Raw genomic sequence first — 20,703 nt, forward strand, 5'->3', positions numbered from 1 at the left:
GGCAGAGAGTATGTTACAAAAAGGTGCGCGTTTCTGCTCCGACAGAGGAGCCGTCCGTAGAGGAAGATGTGAAAGACGACACTTCCCCAGGTAGTTAGCTGAATATCAAGCTGTATTATGATTTCTTTTGTGCCGTAATTAAGTATTTTTGATCGTAAGTGCAATGAGTGTGTTAGGATATGGGTCATCTGGTAAACGAGCTCTGCAGGGGGGTCTGTTGTTAGCCTATAAGCTACAAGCAAACGTTAAGTTCCTTGAAGTGGCTAATTCCAGGTAGCAGATTAGCTAGTTAGCCCATCAAGCCAGCTACGACATAAACAGCGAAATCACACTAACGTCAGCTAACGTCACGTCAGATCGGTTAATTACATGCTTGGCTTTGGAAAAACATAACTGGTGGTGCGGTGGACCGCAGTCCAACTCGTATAACCGGGCCATAGTTTGCACACACACACATTTCCCTATTTTCTTTGTTTTAAACTCTCGTTAAAAAGCCAAACGAACTTTAACCTCTGTCCCGGGTCGAATGAGTCAGGGAGAACTGTACACTTTTGAAGGAATGAGACCGGAAACATTTCGGTTTCGTTTCCCTCGTGTAGGACAGCATGAGAGAGAAGACAGATGACAGCATGCTGACAGACCTCTCTGCTTGGTACGATGGACGGACTGGAGAAGGAGAGATCCCTGTGCAGCTCTAGACCTTTTCCATGGCTCAGTCCCAGAACAGAGGCCTCCACCCTGCTGTGGAAACTCAAAGACTGCTTCTCCTCCGATGAAACCACCTCCCCCCATCAAACACAGACAGAAGTAGGTGTTTGGTTGTTGCCAGTTGATTTAATGTATTATTATGTAATAAACTAGTGACAATAAAGGACTAATGGGGAATTACTTCATTAACCCTCTAATATTAGGTGCTGCTGTTTACATGTTTTACTAGTTCTTTAGAACATAGGGCACTTAATATGTAAAATACAGCTGATCTATATACAAAAAACATCTTAAAACATCAAGAGATTCCAAAAATAATATGAGTAATTTAAAAACGGTTAAGATATACAATGAGGAACATCAGTGTGTAATGCAGGCAGAGGTCCTCTGGATGGCAGTTCAGTGCCTATAGGCTGCACCTGTCTAACTAGCTCTCTGTGTAATTTACCTGGGATGAGGTGTTGCAAGGGCACTTCAAAAATGTTGACATATTTTATGTTTCCTAAAGACTAAAGACAGCAATGATCTGTTTTTATGTTTCAGAGCAATCACATGGACAACAGAAAGGCTGTGCTGGACCTAAAAGATGTCCCTCCTCCTCTTCCTCCACACCATGCTTCCTCCTCCCATTCAGCCCAGCCCTTCTCTCTGGCCCCTCTCCCTCTGCCTCCTCCATGCTTGCCTCCACCTCCCCAGCTTACACAAGACTCACACCAGCAACAGTCATCACCACCACCACCACCTCAGCAGCAGCATCAAAAGGGTGCTAGCCCCAAAGTAAGCATTTGCACCCATTGTGATTACTGCAGCGCAGCTAGCTACAGATCTTTAGGTGGCAGTGGTGTTGTTGGTAGCAGTAGCAGCGTTGCTGGCGTTGTCTCGCTTTATATGACTCCAGACTCTCTCGGAGCACCCAGCAGCACTAGCAGGCACGGGCCTTACTCTGTGGCATCATCTGTACACCAGTTTAACCATAACATAAGCTGTGGCACTGGAAGGGAAGTTTACAACCCTTTGCTAAATCTTGGTTGCAAACCACAGCTGCCCTCATCTGTTGCTACCTCTCAGCCTCTTTCATCACACCCCTACCTGCCCTGCTGCTCAGGGCTTCTCCACACCTACCCAGCTGCCCCTCTGGCATGCAGTCAGTCCAGTCCATTTCCCTCTTCAGCACCTCTGGCTTCTTCTCTCCCCTCTGTTTCTAATCTACCTGCACCCTTGCATGGCTCTTGCCTGACCTCCTCTGGCTTTTACACCTGTGGTGTGGACTGCACTCCATCATCCAGAAGACCCCAGAGAAGTATACTTGGTGATCACCCATCCACCTCCACCATTACTACTACAACCACCTCAGCACACTTCTGCTCTAATCCTATGCACCTAAATGTAGAACGCACAGTTTGTGTGAAGGGGGCGCACTTCTGCCAGGAGTGCTTGTTGAAGGTTGGTGCAGTTTCATTCACTGTGGCTTTCTTTGCATTTCATTTTTTGTCAGCTCTTGTTGTCAAATGTGTTTACTTTTACAAATCATTTTAAACTGTCCTTATCTGCAGCCCATGAATGGTTTGACTTCAGAGACGGACAAGGTATGGCCAAATGTTCCTATTCCTCCGACTGCACCCATCCCTGTCCCTGTCTGTAATGGCTGTGGTACTTCCTCTGATGGCATGGCACCCAAGTCAACCAGCCTCAGCAAGTCTGGCCAGAAGTATGGTTAGTGGATTCTACATTTGTTTTCTATTCCTGCTAGTATATTGTCTAATGTGATCTACAGAATACAATAATTAAATATATCTTTGTAATCTGTTAAACTGTTAAAAATGACCTGTTTGCCTAGGTTCTCCAGAGAGTAGCGGCCCTGAAAACATCCCCCCTGTGGGCGTCTTTTGGGACATTGAGAACTGCAGTGTGCCCACTGGACGCTCTGCTGGAGCTGTGGTCAAACGTATCCGCAGCCGTTTCTTCCAGGGCCACCGTGAAGCGGAATTTATTTGTGTCTGTGACATCAGCAAGGAGAGTAAAGCTGTCATCCAAGAGCTCAACAACTGCCAGGTACTATTTCAGGTTATATATGGGAGGCTTTAGGAAATAAAAGCACACAATGGAATGGCAACGTTGTATCCATAAAAAGTCCTCAGTAATTCACTATACATTTTCCCTGCAGGTTACTGTTGCACATATCAATGCCACAGCCAAGAATGCTGCTGATGACAAGCTTCGCCAGAGCCTGAGGCGCTTTGCAGAGACCCACACAGCACCTGCAACCGTTGTGCTAGTATCTTGTGAGTTCACATCCCCATCAACTGATTAAGCGCGGCCATGTTACCACAAATTCATGTCGGTTAACAGGTGTCACGTTTTGTATTTTTTGCAGCGGATGTGAATTTCGCGAGTGAGTTGAGTGACCTGCGCTATCGCCATGGTTTCCAGGTAATCCTGGTCCATGGCAGCCACGTGTCTTCTGCTCTGCTGCAGCACGCCCACCACCATGTGCCGTTTCAGGAGATGACAGCTGATTTGCCTCCACGTGTGCTTGGGAAAGCACAGGTAGGAATCTCATATGCTATGTTAGGACTTAATACTTCTGTGGTTGTTCTGTTTTAAGGTAAGTAGCAAAGGGAAATCTCAGAGTGAAGACTTAACAGAGAGGGCAGAGAGTGAGGCAGCTGTAATGTGAATTTGATTATAGCTCTTTTCTTTAGAGGATGGTGAGTTTTTACTAATCCACACCACTGTCCACACCATTCTCAGACTTGTCTTGCAAGCAAAACCAAATATTACTGCTTCATTTTTGTTGAGTTTAAATTATACAAACCAGACAGGCGCGATGTCTCTTCCTCCCCTCCCTCAGCCCAGTTTCAACCTCCTCTATGTGCACAACCTTCCTCTCAACTGTGACAAGAGCCTGCGGAATGCTGTGAAACTCAGGCTGCGCCGCCTGTCAGACAACTGTGGCGGCAAGGTGTTGGGCATGGCCCAGGGCACCGCAGTCCTCCGTTTTGGCAGCCCAGAGGCAGCTGCACGTGCCCGCAAGCGAATGGAAAATGAGGATGTGTTTGGCCACCGAATCAGCCTCTCATTCTCCCCACGGCCCAGAGACAATGCAAGTCCTGAGCCTGAGCTTCAGTCTTATCCCCATCGCTTGCATCAGACTCTGCCCCAGACCTATCAAACCCAGGATGCCATGATCGCCCCTCCCCCATCCATATCCTCCTTCTCTTTTCTGCCCCTGGAGAAGCCCAGGTCACCTAGGAGGCCAAGGCGAGCTTCCCGCCCGTGCCACACCCCTGGCCCAGTGCCGGAAAGGCCATACAGCCCTAGGAGGGGTTGCAGTGGGCCACCCGGTGGTGCTCCAGCCAAGCCCCATCAGGTCAGCAGACTCATCTGTGCCCGCCTCCCCCTCATCCTCCATTGCCCTCTAACCTTGTCTGGGCTGATATGTTAATCGCAATAGCTTCTTTCCCCCAGTGATCTTCTGATTGTTGGTTTGACTAACAGCTTGCTTATCTTCATTTGTCTGCCTGTGCTAGCATGTGTTTTGTGTTGCTACTAGGGCTTCATTTATCCCCTGCTGCTTAATGCATGAATAAGCTTCATAGCTTCTGTGCTTTGTCCAGTATATCACTGCTGATATACGTCTTTGTGAGCAGCCTGTGTGTGCCTAATCTGTTTGTGTGCTCCATGAGATATGTGGTAGAATGCTGTTTACCACTGGTTGACCTGGCTTGACTTTTTCTTTTGAGGAGGAACTAAGGGATGGGCATTTAATTTGTTTGCAGCTGGACAGTAAAATAAGAGTTCTGATCAGTGTGTCTTTGAAATTCAAAGATTGAAGATTTTCAGTGTGTAATGTGTTACACTCAAATTATGTAATGAATTCACAGGTACATACCGGTACCTGCCGCAGAATTATGATAAATGCTAAAATCCAGCTGTTTGATTTTTAAATGTACATCCTTAGTAAAACCAACAACAATTTCCATATGCCCTGAAAAACCCAACTTAACCCACCTATGCCTTTCACACACATCATACGCACTAACTCATAAACCAGGCCCAGTCCATGCCATCTACACTCATAACATCTGCTTCCTCTGCTTGATCCAGGAGGTGGGTAGTTTGGAGGTCAAGCCAAAACTGGGCATCCACTACCTGGAGAAAGGACGCACTGCTTCCTCATCACCCCACAGCAATGGTGAGGCAGGAACGCTAGAGCAGCTGTCCAAGCCTGGCCTCACTGGAGAATCCATATACAGGAGGAGGTACACATGGAGAGGAGACTGAAAAATCACATTCAAATAAAGTTGATAAGTCCAAATATATAATTATGTCCTTTAAAACGGTGAAAAAATAATGATCAAGCCCTAAACTATGCTTGTAAGCAGATGCATGAAATATATAATTATACATATTGGGTTGTTTCTTTTCATTTTTCTTTGCAGAAGAGAGGGCTCCAACCCTCGAAGTGCGATTGAATCCCCAGTAGAACATGGGGACAGGAGCTCCGGAGAGTTCCAGATAAGCACACCTTCAGCCTTCAGCAAGCTGAACCTTCAGAGGAGCTTCAGTCCCCTCATCTTGTCTCAGGGCTCCTGGTCTTCGAGGTAATTAAGCTACATATCCAGGACCTCATAATATAGAATTCAATGGCAGGCAGTGTTACTAAACTGGTTTCCACTTTCCTAACAAAAGGAGTGCCTCCCCCTGCCTGTCCAGCCGCTCCTCACCTCTGCTTGCTACCCCTCGTAGCCCTTGTCCTGAGGGTCCTCCTGAGCCTTACTCAGAGGGGGCAGAAGTTCAGGTGGCCAACTTGGACTACAGGATGTCCCGCAAAGATTTGCAGCAGACACTGCATGACACGTTCTCCCGATATGGACGGGTAGGTTTTACTCTTGTGTAGGGATGGGCGATATGGCTTAAGTGTGCCAGGTACAGGTGGGGGAGGGCTGAGCCCATGTTGAACTACAGGAGCACAGGCGGGGGGGGGATCAAATGGATTTGTTGCTCAGCCCTACTCTTGTGACAAATGAAATAGTCTGAAATGTGTTGCTTGCATGCAGTGATACTGTACTAACACTTGTTCTGTCTAGGTGAAGGCCGTGGAGCTCAGCCCCCACACTGACTATCAGCTGAAGGCCACAGTTCAGATGTTGTCCCTGCAGCAAGCCATTAGTGCTGTCAGCGGCCTGCACCGCTACAAGATCGGAGGCAAACGCATCCAGGTGTCTCTGAGCACTGGCGGCAGCAGTAAATCTCTGGCCTTGCTGAGGTAACCTTTACATTGGTCATTTGTTGATCAGACACATAAATGTCTTTTGAGCTGCTCAATGTCATTTTTTTCTCATTTTGCAGCACAGAGATCATCTGCATTCTCCAAGATGCACCTGCCAATTGCCTTCCTCTGTTTAAGTTTACAGAAATTTACGAGAAAAAGTCAGTAACTGCCTCAACATTGTCTTAAGCAAGCATTAGATGTGCACTCTGTTTGTCCTAACATGGGCTCTTTTCCTCCCTATTCTCCAGGTATTCCCGTAAACTGGTGATCGGGGACGTGTACAGGCTACCAGAGGTGGTTGCAGTGCGGGAACAGGGAGGCTCGAGGCTTGTGTGCCTTTTGCCCAACAACCAAATACGTCAAAGTCCATTAGGATCTTCCCAGTCCCAGGAGGGCTCTTCAGCAAGTGGGAGCCCTGTGGTGTTTGAGGAGCTGGAATATCATGAACCTGTCTGCAGACAGCACTATTCACAGCAGGACTTCAGGTGTCCATTAGTTCTAACGCACATAACATAGACAGGGTGTCCCCTTTCCCCTACTGACTGTGATATTTCTTTTCTATAGTGAGGCCGACTTTGACCCAGACTCGTATAAAATCCCATTTGTTGTGATGTCTCTGAGCACCTTAGCATCTGAAGTCCACAGTCTGCTGCAGTCACATGAGGGCACTCTTCCACTGCTCAGGTAACAACCAATGTTCTTTCGTTCAGACAAACATGAGCTGTTCCTAACAGGTGTTGAACATTGTAAAGTGAATGATGTTCGCTTCCTTTCCATTTTAGTTTCCCCGACTGCTACGCTGCAAAGTTCAGCCCTCTACAGCTGGGCAATGAGACACTGGAGGGTGGTGTTCCTCTGGAGCACCTCATTACCTGTGTTCCTAGCATCACGATAGTCACAGCTCAGAACGGTTTCAAAGTAATCAAGTGGATCCACAACAAACCTCCTGCGCCAAACTCCGGTAACGTCGTATCTATTTTCCTCAGTGCCTTAACGGCAGACCTTTCCCTGTCAACATGTGTCTGATGATTGGGAAAAATATGCCTTCGCAGAGCCATGGGTTCAGCGCTGCAAGAGTCCAGTCGGCAATCCACAACTCATCCAGTTCAGCAGAGAGATTATTGACCTGCTGAAGAATCAGCCGTCCTGCATCATGCCAATCAGCAAATTCATACCTTCATATCACCATCACTTTGCCAAGCAGTGCCGCGTCTCCGACTACGGCTTCTCCAAGCTGCTGGAGCTTTTAGAGGCCGTGCCACATGTGCTGCAGGTACTTGCATTGAGGACGAACAGAACAGAACCTTTGTTTGCTTTGAGCTCATTTTTCATTGTCTTGACCGGTAGATCCTGGGTATGGGTACCAAGCGTTTACTGACTCTGACTCATCGAGCTCAAGTGAAGCGCTTCACCCAGGACCTGCTCAAGCTGTTGAAATTTCAAGCTAGCAAACAAGTGGCGATTAAGGACTTCATGCAGGCATATCATTGGTCAGTAAACAGTTCTTACAGCTCTGAGTATGGTTTTAAATAAGATGTAATAACTCCTGGTCATTTTTAAACCCTCTGTGTTATCAGGTGCTTCTCCAGAGACTGGCGGGTAGTTGACTATGGGACATGTGACTTGATGGACCTGCTTGCAGAAATTCCTGACACTACTATTACCATCACACACCAGGCCACAGACACGGTCATCTCCGTCCCTAAAAGAGGTCAGTTCAGACCGGTTCAACATAAGATACAATGCTGTTGTAACGAGAAGCTTCTGAATGCCCTGGTTATTAAATAAAGGTCATAGTGCTCGTGTAGTCGTTAACAGTATTCTCTGATTTACCAGAGCGTACTGTGGAGGAAATGGAGCGCACTAAGCAGTTTGGGAAGGAGGTGGTGGACTTACTTCGTCACCAACCTCACTGTCGAATGCCCTTCAGTAAATTCATACCCACATACCACCACCACTTTGGTCGTCAGTGCAAACTCAGCTACTATGGATTCACCAAGCTCATGGAGCTCTTTGAGGCAATCCCTGAGGTCCTGATGGTAAGCAAGCACGCTGTGTGTGTGTGTGTGTGTGTGTGTGCGCACTGTACTATTTCTTTCAAACAGAGCAATAAGAAGGTTTAACCTGATTCTTACTGGCTCTCAAATTTACACGGAAGTGTTCTTGTGTGCTTTGTTAGAACTGTTGACATTTTTCAGGTCCTGGAGTGTGGCGAGGAGAAAGTGCTGACCCTGACTGAGGTGGAGCGTATCAAAGCTTTGGCTGCTCAACTGGTCAAGCTGCTACGAGCTCAGAAAAACTCCAGTCTCCCTGTCAGCGAGCTGCTCACTGAATACAGCAAGACCTTTGGTTATGGTCTACGCCTGCAAGACTACGACGCAAGCTCACTGCCTGCTCTGCTGACAAAACTCTGCCATGTTGTCAAGGTAAAAAAAAAAACGGAGATTTAGTTTTTAATTTTGAGCTTCCTCTAATTAAGAAGTAAGCAGTCGGGTTTAATTACAGGCTCTGATATACTCCCATTATCACTGTGTATGGAAACAGATCTAGCAGGTGAGCAAATGGCTGCTCTCGTTCCTATCTTTATGTAAATGTATTTTTTAAGGTGGTGGATGGCTCAGAGGGTCGGGAGGTGCAGCTGATCAACAGAAAGTCTCTGCGCTCGCTGACCTCCCAGCTTTTGGCTCTGCTCATGTCCCAAGAAGATGATCAAGTCACCAGTGGTCTGAAGGTGGAGGAGCTGAGTCAGCATTACCACACTGTCCACAGAGCCGTCCTGAACCCCTGTGAATATGGTTTCCTCTCCCTCAGCGAGTTGCTCAAGAGCCTTCCATACCTTGTAGAGGTCAGTAGAAGCTTTTGTCACCTGCAGTTTTAATCGAAACGGGCAGAACCTAATGTGAACCTTCCTTCACAGCTGTACCATGAAGAAAGCGACGAAAACAGCAACACTACTAGTCCTTACGGGGAGGAATGGGTGAGGCTGACCAGGCTTTATCAGTTCGCTCGAAACATACGTGGGCTTCTCCACACCTACCATTACAACCAGATCTTCCTGACGGAGTTCCAAGGGGCTTACAGCAAGTTTTCAGGCTGCAGCCTTGAGCCACGCTCCTATGGATACACCAGCATTGATGAGCTGCTCAGCGCCATTCCACAGGTGGACATTTATTCCAGTGTAGACCATAATATACTCCACTGTCCATAGAGAAGGGGTGGTCCTGGTCCTCTGTTTATGTTACCTGCTAACATTTGTATTATCAGGTGGTGTGGATTAAAGGGCACGGTCATAAGAGGATTATCGTTCTGAAGAACGATATGAAAGGTGAGGCTGTTTTGAATCTTTCCTAGTGCCTGCCTCATTGGTAAACTGTGTATAAGCTGAAACAATGAGGCCTTGTCTGTTTAGCAAAGGCAAGCTGTTCGGTTCCCAGCAGCCCTCAGCCAGGAACCACAGAGAGCCCGAGAGACAGTCCGATCAGCACTGCAACATCTGGAGCACAGAGTCCAGGTACTTAAATGAACTGCTGGACGACAGCTGGGGCACCACAGGGAAGATGTGTTAGCCCTTTAATGGCATTTCTATTTTCCCTTCCAGTTGTGGATGCATCTGCCGAGTCAGAGCTGCTGTGTCTGACTTCCCCAGTGGACCTGCTATGTGGTCCTGTACCATCCTGCCTACCATCACCTCAGCTGCACCCTGACCCCGTTAGCCTCAAGGATGCGGACCTGATACACTTTGAGGAGAGAACACCTCCACCACTACCACCAATAGGTCCGTTTTAATAGATTTCATGCATCGTCTATTTGCCCCGTTCCTTTTCTTTCACTCATGTACTTGTTGTGATTTCAGAGAGTGCTGAACCTGAGGTGGCAGCTGCAGACAGCACAGCTCACCCACCTGAGCAGCCTGACTCTGCAGCCACCCACACTCCAGCAGCCCCTGATGTGAAGCCCCCTTTGACCACAGAGAGTCCCAACAGAAGAGCCTCACGCAGCAGATTCAGACTGGCTGCCAACTTCTCCTTCACAGCAGGCCTCTAACCCGCTCACACACACAGCAACACTAGTTCACACAGAGTGGAACTCTGAATAGAAGAGTTGACCGGCTACACTGAGCGCACTACACAAGAACAGAGTACTGGTGTTGTCCCCTCTGTGTCCCGACGGGCTGTTTTCATTCTTCTGCTTTGTCCTTCGGCCAAATGTTTTTTTTCTCTTTTCTTAGTTCAAAATCTTCTGATGATGCTCACAAGCTGTGATTTACCTATTGCAGATTTTTTGCAATTCTTTAATTTGCCAGATTCGTTTGAAAACAGTTAATTTCAGTGAATGTGCATCTTGAGTTCAGAGCCATGCTAAGACCAGGAACAATGAATAAAACTGAGTTCGCTGTCACTGTCAACAGAAGGAGCACTGCTGGGGATCAAGACATGTAGTTTATGCCCACACTCAGTTGATAAAATTGAAACGGACAGAATTTCATTTAGGGCAAACTAATCAGCTTTTGGGGATTTTTCTCTAGGTAACCCCCCGATGTCAACCAGACTAGCTACTAGCTTCTCTTTGAGGTATTTTCTCTGTTGTAAACTAAGGACGGTGTTTTCATTTCCTTTTCTATGTGCAGAGCATTTAGTCTCTGAAAGAGGAATAAACTTGTTTGAGTGGCAATTCAGTTACGGTGCTGAAGAGAAATCAGTGTTAACTGTTCAGATGGTGTTTTCTTTAAATGAAGCCGACAGTCGTGGACAGTTAGGTTTAGATTGACTGATGTTGCAACAGTTGCTGCTCTCGAGGATTTTTATTGTAGTATTTTTGGCTTGATTTATAGCAAGTGCTTTGGTCTCTTCAGGGCCACTGTTGAAGGCCGAACAGAGGAAAACGTGGCACTTTAACACTCCAGCCATGTGTGTGTGCTTGGACGGCAGAGTCTGACAGTTTTCTTATTTGTCTTCAGCCAGCAGCCAGTGTGTTTGTGTTCTTTTAGCTGTACTTTGAGTAGGAGGTGTGAATATGGTGTGCATAACTCAGTTTATGCATGGTGTAACCTCAGGAGAGCAGATGGGAACAGATGATAAGACATTCTTTTAAGACCAGTCTTTATTTTCCACCGTAATTAATGGATCTCAGATGTGGCGTCACTCTTGAAGTGCTCAAGGTTTGTGGAGTTAACCTTGTTGCTGGTATGCGAAGTGTCGGGTGTGGTCCACGCTGTCTGAGTTGAGGAGCAGCAGGCACTCCTGAGATTTTGATTCTTTTTATAAAGACACAGTGAATGGTTGTGAGTTTTTTTAGGGAAAGAGACAGGACAGGAAGTGATCGGTTTGTGAAGCATCACGGCGGCTTGCAGAAGCCTCCTGAATGTGACGTACACACAGAGGACCCTCTGCGGATCTCTGGAACCTGCCGGGCTTTTACAATGGCTTGTATTTGCCTCGGCTCTGAAAGAAATCACCATCACACCTCCCCGTCTCGCTCAGAGTAGTTTTAACTTACTGAAGTGTTCGCTCTGCTTCTCATCTTGAGTGTTTAGCTGGCTGCTGAATCGCCACATTAGCTGCCTTAGCACGACCCACGGCTGGAGTCCAAGGGTTGCCGTTTGTGTTCAGAGGTTTACAGAATGGGTAACGGCCCATTGAATCAGTTTGTTCTGCCTGTTTAGTCAACTTCTGAAGTATGATAACATGAGTTTTCTTTGTCAGACTTGACATTGACCTGGTGTGAAGAGAGACCAGCTGCTAACTCACCATAATGTCTGACATACACAATGTTTTTAATTAGGGTTATGGCTTATGTCTCCTGCAGGGTTTTATTAACTGTCTGCAAGCCACCTTGTTTAGAGTTGGATAGAAATTTGCTCATATGTTCACATGTATTTAAATTTAGAAGTACGAAGGCACTATTACTTTTTTGTGAGTTTGAGCAAAACCCCCAGCAGCTCCTGAGAACTTCAGCGACGGCTAACTCAGATTTATTTAGTTCTCAATTTGTTCGCTAACATCGGTGAGAAGCTACTGTACCTGTCAAAATATGCACCTCTGCATAGTTTCGGTTCATGAAATACTTACTGTATGCGTGCACTAAGGAGTTCAGACAGGTTGTATTGGTTTTTTTGTTTTTGTCTCTGTACCTGAACTTGTCTTCTGTTTTCATTTTGCACAACAGCAAAATCTTAAGGGAACTCAGTTCAGCTGTATCCTTTGAAGCTTTTGCCTTAGGATCACGTTTTGTTTACCTGCTGTGTCGCTCTGTTTTACTGCCTCAATGCAACAAACGCCACTAACAGTCAAACATTGTTGAAAGGGACCAAAAAAATTTCGTTAATAAATTTCACGAGCATTATTTTTGGCCTCTTTTTTTTCTGGTTGTTTTGAAAGAACTGTGCACACAGCATGTTCCTGAAAGATGCTCTTTATTTAAACATATATGTACAGGTAGTTTAGCACATTTGTTCAATAGTCAACATTAGCGGACCTTCATAAATTCACTACATCTACAGAAGTTATCAGAGGAAAAGTAGAGCAACGCTTCGCTTGACAGAGGTCACTAATTTCCTACATACACTCAAACATACACCAGTTATCGAAGTTTCTATTTACAGAGAGTTGCATTGGTTTCCTGGTGTTTTTATCATTTAAAAATACAAGACTTAAATTCAGAGGATGCAGGTTGTTAGTAGTCAGGTATATCCATCGTAATTATGAAGGGGGCAAATGAGTGAGCATGAGCTGAATAATAATAGAAATGACCAAACTTTGAACACACATTTGTCATAATTTGACCACATTTCAGTTTGTTTGACTGTACTTTGAGTCGATTCTGTCTTTCCATGGTAACGTGTTTCAGTGGATGTAATCGTTCTGTGCAGCACTGTATCCTCACCACATCACATTACCACTGAATTCATCTGTGCTGCTTCTGTGGAATGGTTTTCTGTTCCTTTGAAGACACTTTCAACCTATAATTACAGCGAGCCTAATATGACTCGCTCCGTCACAGTGGTGCATGAATCAGTCAGATCCTGCACCAAGAACGTTTCCACTTGTAGTGGACAGACTGGAACACGTCTTAGGCCCTGTTCACACTGGAGAAAGTCAATCCAGCTCAATTTGGCTTGTTTGTTGTCCTCCAAACCACTTGGTGGCGCCTCTAATATACAGAGTACGTTCAGACCACGCGTGCACATGCGTCATGCGTTGTTTTTTTTCCGTTTCGCTCGTTCTTTCATTTTTTTCTGGTTCAAAAAGCAGTTTTTTCCCTGTCGCCCTGTCGAACATAAACTCGGGGCAAAGCTGTCGTAGTTCGGCGGTTGTTTACGGCTTTTGTACAGGACCCGAACTCTGTTCCCATGAACTGGAAGTATCACGTCGCTAGCCAGATTTGCTAGCCGCATTTGCAGTCAGACCTGAGCCACATTTGGGCCAATCAGGCTAGATCCACCTCTGAGAATTTCTTGAGATATATCCGGATTCGGCCTGAATCCCACTCTAGCTGGATTGATTTTCCCAGTGTGAATGGGGTCTTAATTGCCAGGTATGGAATCATGCTCAATATTATTGCAAACACTGTATCCAGAGACTGATTTAAACATGATGAATCTATTTTATTTTCCAGGTTAAAAACATCCTATTTTGTCACATGTTTGATTCTTTTATTTCTCAGTTCTTGCACAGTTCATTGAATTTAGTTGTTGTTTTTCTGTCTGTTCCGCCTGTGAAAAGGATGAACAGGACAGATTCACTGATTGGACTGAAATGAAAGAATAAAAACCTGCTGTGAAAAGTGATCGTTCTCTTCTTCCTGTCGGAGAACCGCCAGCTTTCAGCTCACTTAGTGGACATTGTGCTTGTAGTTCTGCCTGCACCACGGGTGTCAGACACGTCATCATCATCATGGACCATATGGTCATCTTAAAAGGACATGTGTTACATGATGGAATGATCCGATCTGCTTCTGAATAAACACAACTTAAACGAATGAGATTTATTTATTTACACCCGCTGCTGCCAGTTTCCCTTGAATATTGATCAGAGATCAGGTTTTTTTAATCTGCTCGCTGAACACGTTCAAGGGCAGGCACAGCTCTGTGGGTCTCTGACAGAAGGTGATGTATGTCGTGATGTGCGGCGAGTGTCTGTTACATCACAGCGCACTGAGTGGCTCCGCAGCAGTCCTTAATGATGGCCACTCCTGACTTGGTGATGGACGGTTTGTTAGGAGGTGGCTCTGGGATTTGTCTCTTCGGCTTTGGAGGATCTTGTCATAAGAAGAGAGAGAGAGACGATCACACCTCGTGAGTAGACATGCAGAACGTTATTATCTCTCAGAGTGTGAGTTATTTTTAACTTCTCACTCACTCTGTGTGACTTTGAGCTTCTGTTCCAGAGGCATCAGCTTCAGCCGGAGAAACTCTGCCATCTCCTTGTCCTCCTCTTGCTCCCTACGGGACAATACAGATTTATCTTTTGAATGCAATTCAATCAGTGTCTGTTTATCTGGGACAGCAGCAGCCTCTGAGCCGAGCATCTGTTTTCTGAAGCTCCATTTGTTTAGCGTCATTTTAAATCATTTTGACAGAAAAAATCAAAAATCAGATCATTTGGGTAAATTCTGTGTTGAACCATCTGTTGTTTTCTTCCACACTTCTGCTTTCACACACCGTCACAATCACTTCACACTTTTCTTAGTTGTTGGTCTTTATCGGTCATTATGTGCAAAAATCCACCTCGCCATCCTGGATGACAGAGTCTCACTCAAAGTTCACTAAAACACGAACATGCTTTTTGGCCTCTGTAGTATTCTGTTTTTTCATACCGTAGATTTGTCTTTTGGTTCAGCATGCTGGGTGGAGAGATAATATAAAGCTGTAAATTCTTCAAGCCCTATGTGTAATTATAAATGTAATACATTTCAGAAGTGCAAGGCAAGAAACAACTGGGAAAAAGGAGTTAATGAGATTAAACAGCAAAATGACAGATTATATGCTTAAAAACAGCAACAACATACAATCCATCAGAAACATTTTCAGTCATGTAAACAAACTGGTTCTCAGCATAAATCAAAGTGATTCTAATCCCTTACTATTATAAATATTCAGAAACACAGGACAGCTGACATAAGCTCCACCCCCCAGTGACCCTGTACTACAAGACACAGTGGTTCAGAAAATGGATGGATGCTGCATCCTCAGCAATAAAGAGGAGAGGAACCATCGGGCTGATCAGCTGTCTGACATGTTACTATTTCTAACTGTGCAGTAGAGGAGAGTTTATATCACTGAAGGCTCTATTTAATGAACCACATTCTGTTGCTAAAGCTGTGATGTAAATCCAGAGTATGGAGACATCTCACACAGGACAAAAAATGACAATGCAGAGCCCTGATCATCAGTCAGCCTCCCACACAGTGATGATGAAGCGACCCCACCTCCGCCCTCAGTCAGTGATGAGTCTCCTTCTGTTTGTCCTGTTGCACGTTTATCAAATGAATGAAATAAACCGCCGCTACCCCACAGCGTCCGAGTAAACAAGAGACGCCGACACTCCGGATATTAACTGTGCTCGATGCGGAGGTCTGCGTACCTTAATCTCTCCACCTCGGCGTCGTCAACCAGGAAGTCCCTCTTCTGCACCAGTTTATGGATCTTCAGGATCAGCTCCTCCTCCCGCTGCCGGTGCTTCTTGGTTTTTTCTTTCTCTGGTGGAAAAGAGGGAAAGTAGCAGTCACTCTACCAATACCTGGAAGACGTTTAGAGGCATTAAGCTTCTAGCTGTCTGGGACTGACCTTAACAGACTGACCTCCCAGCAAAGTCACCAACCCTTAACTCTCCACTCATGAATAATTCATAAGACCCTGATCTAATTATGCAAATGATACAAAGCTCATTTTGAATTTATTTGATGAAGGAATAAGCGTCTATTTTACTTTGTTCCTAACCTTCACACCCCACAGCACTGAGAAAGAAACAAGACCCAAATAAAGCATGCACACACGCACAGGATCAAATGTCATGAAGTCAGGAAGTCAATTAGCAAATAAATAAATACACTTTTTTTCTTAATCCAAATAAATAAAACATTGCAAAGCTTTTTTATTCAAACTATGATGGAAATCTTTATGTAAAAGCAATTAACACTACAGAGGTTTTTCTGAAACAGTGCCCAGAAGTGCAGTTCCTGGAGTGGCCACTGGAGGCTGTCTGAGAACTGTCGACCATGTTTACTGCAGAAATAAAACATGTTTACAGCCTGGAACTAAAACTTTTTTTGGTCTGTTTGGATAATTTCTAATCATTTTTAATATGGCTCATTTGCATAAACATGGACTCATCAGAAACCTGCAGGTGACGTCACAGACTGTTTATCCATCTTAATTCATAGCCGACAGGTCAGGTGGCTCATAGCTGACACACATAGCAGTGCTCAGCAGGATTGCTCGACTTGCTTCTTTGGTCTCTGGGGATTTTGCATTGCACTCTGGGTATTGGCCTCAATATTTTTAAAGTCCAGGTTACAACAGCTCTAACAATCCTGCACATTGGAGCATTGAAAACTCACAGAGGCAAGTTATCGCCTCTTTATGTCCACACTGCTCAGCTGTCAATCAATTAAACAAACAAGAACACACACTCACAGTGTGTGTGACAGGTCTGTATGTGTGTGTGTCCTTGAACACGACACCAGCCCCTCCTGCAGCCACTGACACATGATGAACATACACTGGAAGGAGGCGTGTTAGTGTGTGTCCGTAAACCACTGCAGCACTTTTCCCCTGATGTTAACACAGGCACCACTCTTTGTGCGTCTTGAACCACAAAGACATACAAGGAGTTAAAAAAGTAATTCCTTTTGCATCCCTCAGCTCACATTGCATGCATGAGTTTTTATATGATTATCTCTCCCTCATAACGGCACCTTGACACTTACGATCAATCCTGTGTAGGTTACTTCCTATAAATCCCTGTGATCCGTGCAGGAGATATGGGAGCTGCAGAAAGAAGCACTTTCTGCCAAAAACTCAGTCAGCAGAGGCACTTCTGAATGTAACACCATCAATTCTGAGTCTTTACTTCCCGCTCGCTGGTTGAGGAAAAACAAAACTAACATGTGTATGATATAATGTGAGTGAACTGTACCTGGTACTGTGACGATCTGCCTGAGCTCCTGCTTCAAACTCATGATGTCTTTGCAGAGCTGAATGTCATCCATCCTGGAAAGAGACACAAACAGTGAAGCTGTTTATCTGATTGTAAGGATGTTAGGCAGGATTCTGTTGCTCAGAGAATCCAGGAAGAAAGGCAGACAAAGCAGAAAACAATCTGACAGGTGGTGAAATGTCAATTTCCAACCCTGATGTTCAAACACTGCAGACAATGTTAGCATTTCTCACCAGTATAAAGGTCGGGGAGGAGGTTTTAAAGCTCAGTGAGAGTCAGCCAGATTTAAAGTAAAGACACGCCCCTTTCTCTCGGAGCTCACCCTGAAGCCACGCCTCCAATCACATGGACGCATCACCTGAAGACGAGCTGCGGTCTGTGGCTTCGGCCATCATGCACGTACCTCTCTGGTGCACAGAGCAGGAAGAGAGTGACAACCAGCCAATCCTCCTACAGGGTCCACCCGGAGGATTGATGATGTTTTTATGTTTTATAGCTTCAGATGATTCATATTCTTCGTTTAATGAGAAACTGCCGAACTAATCGGTTGCTATCGGATTGTAAAGAGAAGTTACACTAATTTAACACAAAGAGCATCAGAAGGAAACCTCCTACCCGACCTTTAAGAAAACAAATTAATTAATTAATTAAAAATGTATCAGGAACAGAAGCCAAACTGACCATTCAGCCCAGCTTTAATCTCTACATAAACCCACTGTGGCACATGTGGAGCTAAACTCAATCTTTGTTTGTCATTAAGATGTCACAGCCTCAGGCCCCTCAGCCTGTGTGTGTGTGTGTGTGTGTGTGTGTGTGTGTGTGTGTGTGTGTGTGAAAATGCTCTGATGCTCTGAGCCTCCTGCAGCCCTGACGTCTCACCCTCGGGGCTTCAACATTTTCCTCCCGTCTTCTAAATCCCAGCTTCTCTCTCACTGTGTGAGGAGCAGTGACAGCTAGCACAGACTTAATTCTCCTTGTGATATATCAGGCTGATGACTCATCCACAGCCTCCTTCCTCCTCCTCCTCCTCCTCCTCCTCCCTCTGCGCTCATCCCTGTTGCTCCCTTCTTCTCCCCTCCTTGCTCTACCTCTCTTAAGAAACCTTTATTAGTCCCACAATGGGGAAATTGCATTTTTGCAACGGCATACAGACAGCAAGGGATAAGTTAAGAAAAAGATATATACATTATAAAATAGACTCAATCAAAAAACAGTACATATTAACAGTTGTTGCACAGGTGAGTGGAGGTAGCAGTGGTTTATAAACTGTACATAGTGCAACTAAATAAATAACAGTAAATAAAAGCACACTGTGGTGTGTGAGTATTGCTCCTATCAGAAGTGTTTATTCTACAGTCTGACAGCAGCAGGAAGGAAAGACCTTCTGTACCTCTCCTCCACACACCGAGGGTGGAGCAGTCTGAAGCTGCTCTGCAGGGCTGACAGGGGGTCCTGCAGGCGGTGGGACTCATTGTCCAGCATGGATGTCAGTTTTGCCAGGACCCTCCTGTCACCCACCTCCTGCACTGAGTCCAGAGAGCAGCCCAGGACAGAGCTGGACCTCCTGATGACTCTGTCCAGCTTCTTCCTGTCCCTCTCAGTGATGCTGCTGTTCCAGCAGACCACACCGTGTGTTGTGTTTTACTCTCTGAATGCTATCAGTGAATTGCAGCAGCATCTGCTCTCTGACACTCTTTCCACTAGTTTGTGTGTGTTTGTGCCGCTGACAGAGGCACAAGCACAAAGCGGCGTGGTGGCCTAACGAAGGCTTTCAAGTGGGTGTGTGGACTAACATTATTAACCGTGAATGTGTCGGCTGAATCGGACACTTAATCAGACATCACACTGCAGGCGTCAGAGGGGAAATGACCCAAACACTGCACGGATCACTGCAAAGTGTCAACATCGAGGAAACACAGAGTTAAATTCCATAACATTATACTGAAAAACTATTTATTGTGGCAAAACAGGAGCCCAGAATATGAGTCTTTTCACCGCTGCTGGTGACTGCAGTCTTGGTCTTTGCAGCGTACAGCTGCAGATTTTGATCTCCTGAGCAAAGTGTTGGTATCTGTGGCACTGCTCTGACACGGGTCAAGTCCGACGTGTCTGATAGATCCTTATTTATGAATTCAGGCAATTCAATTCTCTGTTTACCTCCCTCACCAGAAAGCACCTCCAGGCTGAGAAATGAAACCCAAGCAGAAGTGTTAACTGCAGTTCACCCTGCAGCCTGTAGGGGCTTGCTCCAAAAGCGAGTCAATCTCCATAGACTCCCAGTTTAACAGCAGAAATAAACATGTTTACAGCCTGGTTCAAAGAACAGTCTCTAAGCTCCCTTTCTAATAACACACTCGTTTAGATTGTATGAGAACTTTAGTTTAGTATGGACACGACTGACTGGATGAGCTTCCTGCCTCAGCTCTGCTCGCTCTCCACCTCTTTGCCTGTATTTGCAGTTTAGTTGGATTGTGACTCTGCCAACATAGCAACGGTCAGAGCCTCCCCCAGGGACTAAAATGACTATTGTTTAAGCAAAACCCCAAAATCAGTCCAACAGTCCAACACAGTCTTTTTCATTTTTTTCAAATAACAAGAAAACACGGTTCAGTCCAATGATGCAGGAACCATTTACAGGTTGCTTTCTCGCCAATCACACACACACAAACAAAACTTTCAGGTACTATTTTCAAAACGTCCTCTTGAAAACTCTACAAGTCCAGACGCCTTGCTTCAATCTTCTCTCCTCCTCCTCCTCCTCAATGTCTGGTTTCCAGCGTTTGCATAGCAACTGGTACATATATGCAAAATCTCTGATGCTCTCACCTTCTTTCTGAATCCTGCTGTGGATTCTTTCCATCAGTTCATCTACAGAATCCTGAGACAAGATGGCGGCAAAGAAATTACCCTGGTAACGATTTTATGACGCGCCACATTCCACCGATCTCCTGCTGTTCCATGCTGCACATTCCATAGCTATGAGCTCCTGATCAGTGAGCGGGTGGAGAGCCAACAAAAATCATCACCTTTCCAAATACTGAAGTGGGTCAGGTAGATCTTCCCAAAATTCTCCCAAACATTGGAAACTGTAGTTTAATGGAGGATCCTCCCAGAGTCCTCATGAGGTCACTTTGAATGCTTGATTGGTTGCCTGGTTGATTTACAAGCGCAACAACTGCATCCATAGGCTATGTTTGTACACTAATGACCCAGTGAGGTGGCCATTTTGGCAGCAGTGATTTCTTTTGGCGTGGTTTGTATCGTCACCTCCCCAGCAGGTTAGTATCAGACATCAGGGCAAACACGACTGAAGCTCCTTGAGCATCTTTGTATAACGGTGATGGATTAGCCGGCCTGTAGTGAGCTCATATATAATGAGCTCTGTCTGCTGGTTGGTCGGTTGCCGTGCGGTTAGGTCCTTGATTAACGTGCTGATAGTTTTAGTCATTTGTTCCATTTTTTGTTTTAGCTCCTCCTGCTGGTGATGATGATCAGCAACTTTCGGAAGTTGATCCTCCATGCCAATGAGGGTCTCTCCAAATTTAGTCCAGTTGTCCAGCACAG

The 20,703-nt window shown here is 45.5% G+C and overlaps 3 protein-coding genes across 4 annotated transcripts in view; 1 reads left to right on the forward strand and 2 right to left on the reverse strand.

The window, feature by feature from the left end:
- Nucleotides 1–12,325, forward strand: marf1 (meiosis regulator and mRNA stability factor 1). Of its 2 annotated transcripts, none has more exons than XM_028423529.1 (27): nucleotides 1–90; nucleotides 600–807; nucleotides 1,252–2,151; nucleotides 2,262–2,421; nucleotides 2,546–2,760; nucleotides 2,873–2,990; nucleotides 3,083–3,255; nucleotides 3,560–4,078; nucleotides 4,816–4,970; nucleotides 5,151–5,312; nucleotides 5,401–5,587; nucleotides 5,799–5,977; nucleotides 6,061–6,141; nucleotides 6,232–6,468; nucleotides 6,548–6,667; nucleotides 6,766–6,944; nucleotides 7,036–7,256; nucleotides 7,331–7,473; nucleotides 7,561–7,694; nucleotides 7,820–8,022; nucleotides 8,182–8,409; nucleotides 8,589–8,828; nucleotides 8,901–9,143; nucleotides 9,248–9,308; nucleotides 9,393–9,494; nucleotides 9,582–9,758; nucleotides 9,837–12,325. In XM_028423529.1, exons 2-27 carry the CDS (start codon nucleotides 658–660, stop codon nucleotides 10,025–10,027), a joined length of 5,478 nt encoding a protein of 1,825 aa, XP_028279330.1. In that variant the 5' UTR covers nucleotides 1–90; nucleotides 600–657; the 3' UTR covers nucleotides 10,028–12,325. The 2 variants fall into 2 exon arrangements, with proteins under 2 accessions (XP_028279330.1, XP_028279401.1); XM_028423600.1 differs by having other exon boundaries at nucleotides 3,947–4,078.
- LOC114447933 (mpv17-like protein) overlaps nucleotides 9,194–20,703 on the reverse strand; it is a 24,247-nt gene continuing 12,737 nt past the window's right edge. Inside the window, exons 5-6 of the mRNA XM_028424529.1 lie at nucleotides 13,622–13,631; nucleotides 9,194–9,204 (exon numbers count right to left, since the gene is read on the reverse strand). The gene's annotated coding sequence lies outside the window, so the exon portion shown is untranslated. The remainder of the gene's footprint in view (nucleotides 9,205–13,621; nucleotides 13,632–20,703) is intronic.
- Nucleotides 13,655–20,703, reverse strand: part of bmerb1 (bMERB domain containing 1) — a 12,062-nt gene continuing 5,013 nt past the window's right edge. Inside the window, exons 3-6 of the mRNA XM_028424648.1 lie at nucleotides 17,119–17,192; nucleotides 15,565–15,679; nucleotides 14,341–14,423; nucleotides 13,655–14,239 (exon numbers count right to left, since the gene is read on the reverse strand). Of these exons, the coding sequence (XP_028280449.1) occupies nucleotides 14,121–14,239; nucleotides 14,341–14,423; nucleotides 15,565–15,679; nucleotides 17,119–17,192 (391 nt within the window). The 3' untranslated portion in view covers nucleotides 13,655–14,120. The remainder of the gene's footprint in view (nucleotides 14,240–14,340; nucleotides 14,424–15,564; nucleotides 15,680–17,118; nucleotides 17,193–20,703) is intronic.

The sequence above is a fragment of the Parambassis ranga genome, chromosome 1 (genome assembly GCF_900634625.1).
Source record: "Parambassis ranga chromosome 1, fParRan2.1, whole genome shotgun sequence".
Lineage (NCBI taxonomy): Eukaryota > Metazoa > Chordata > Actinopteri > Ambassidae > Parambassis > Parambassis ranga.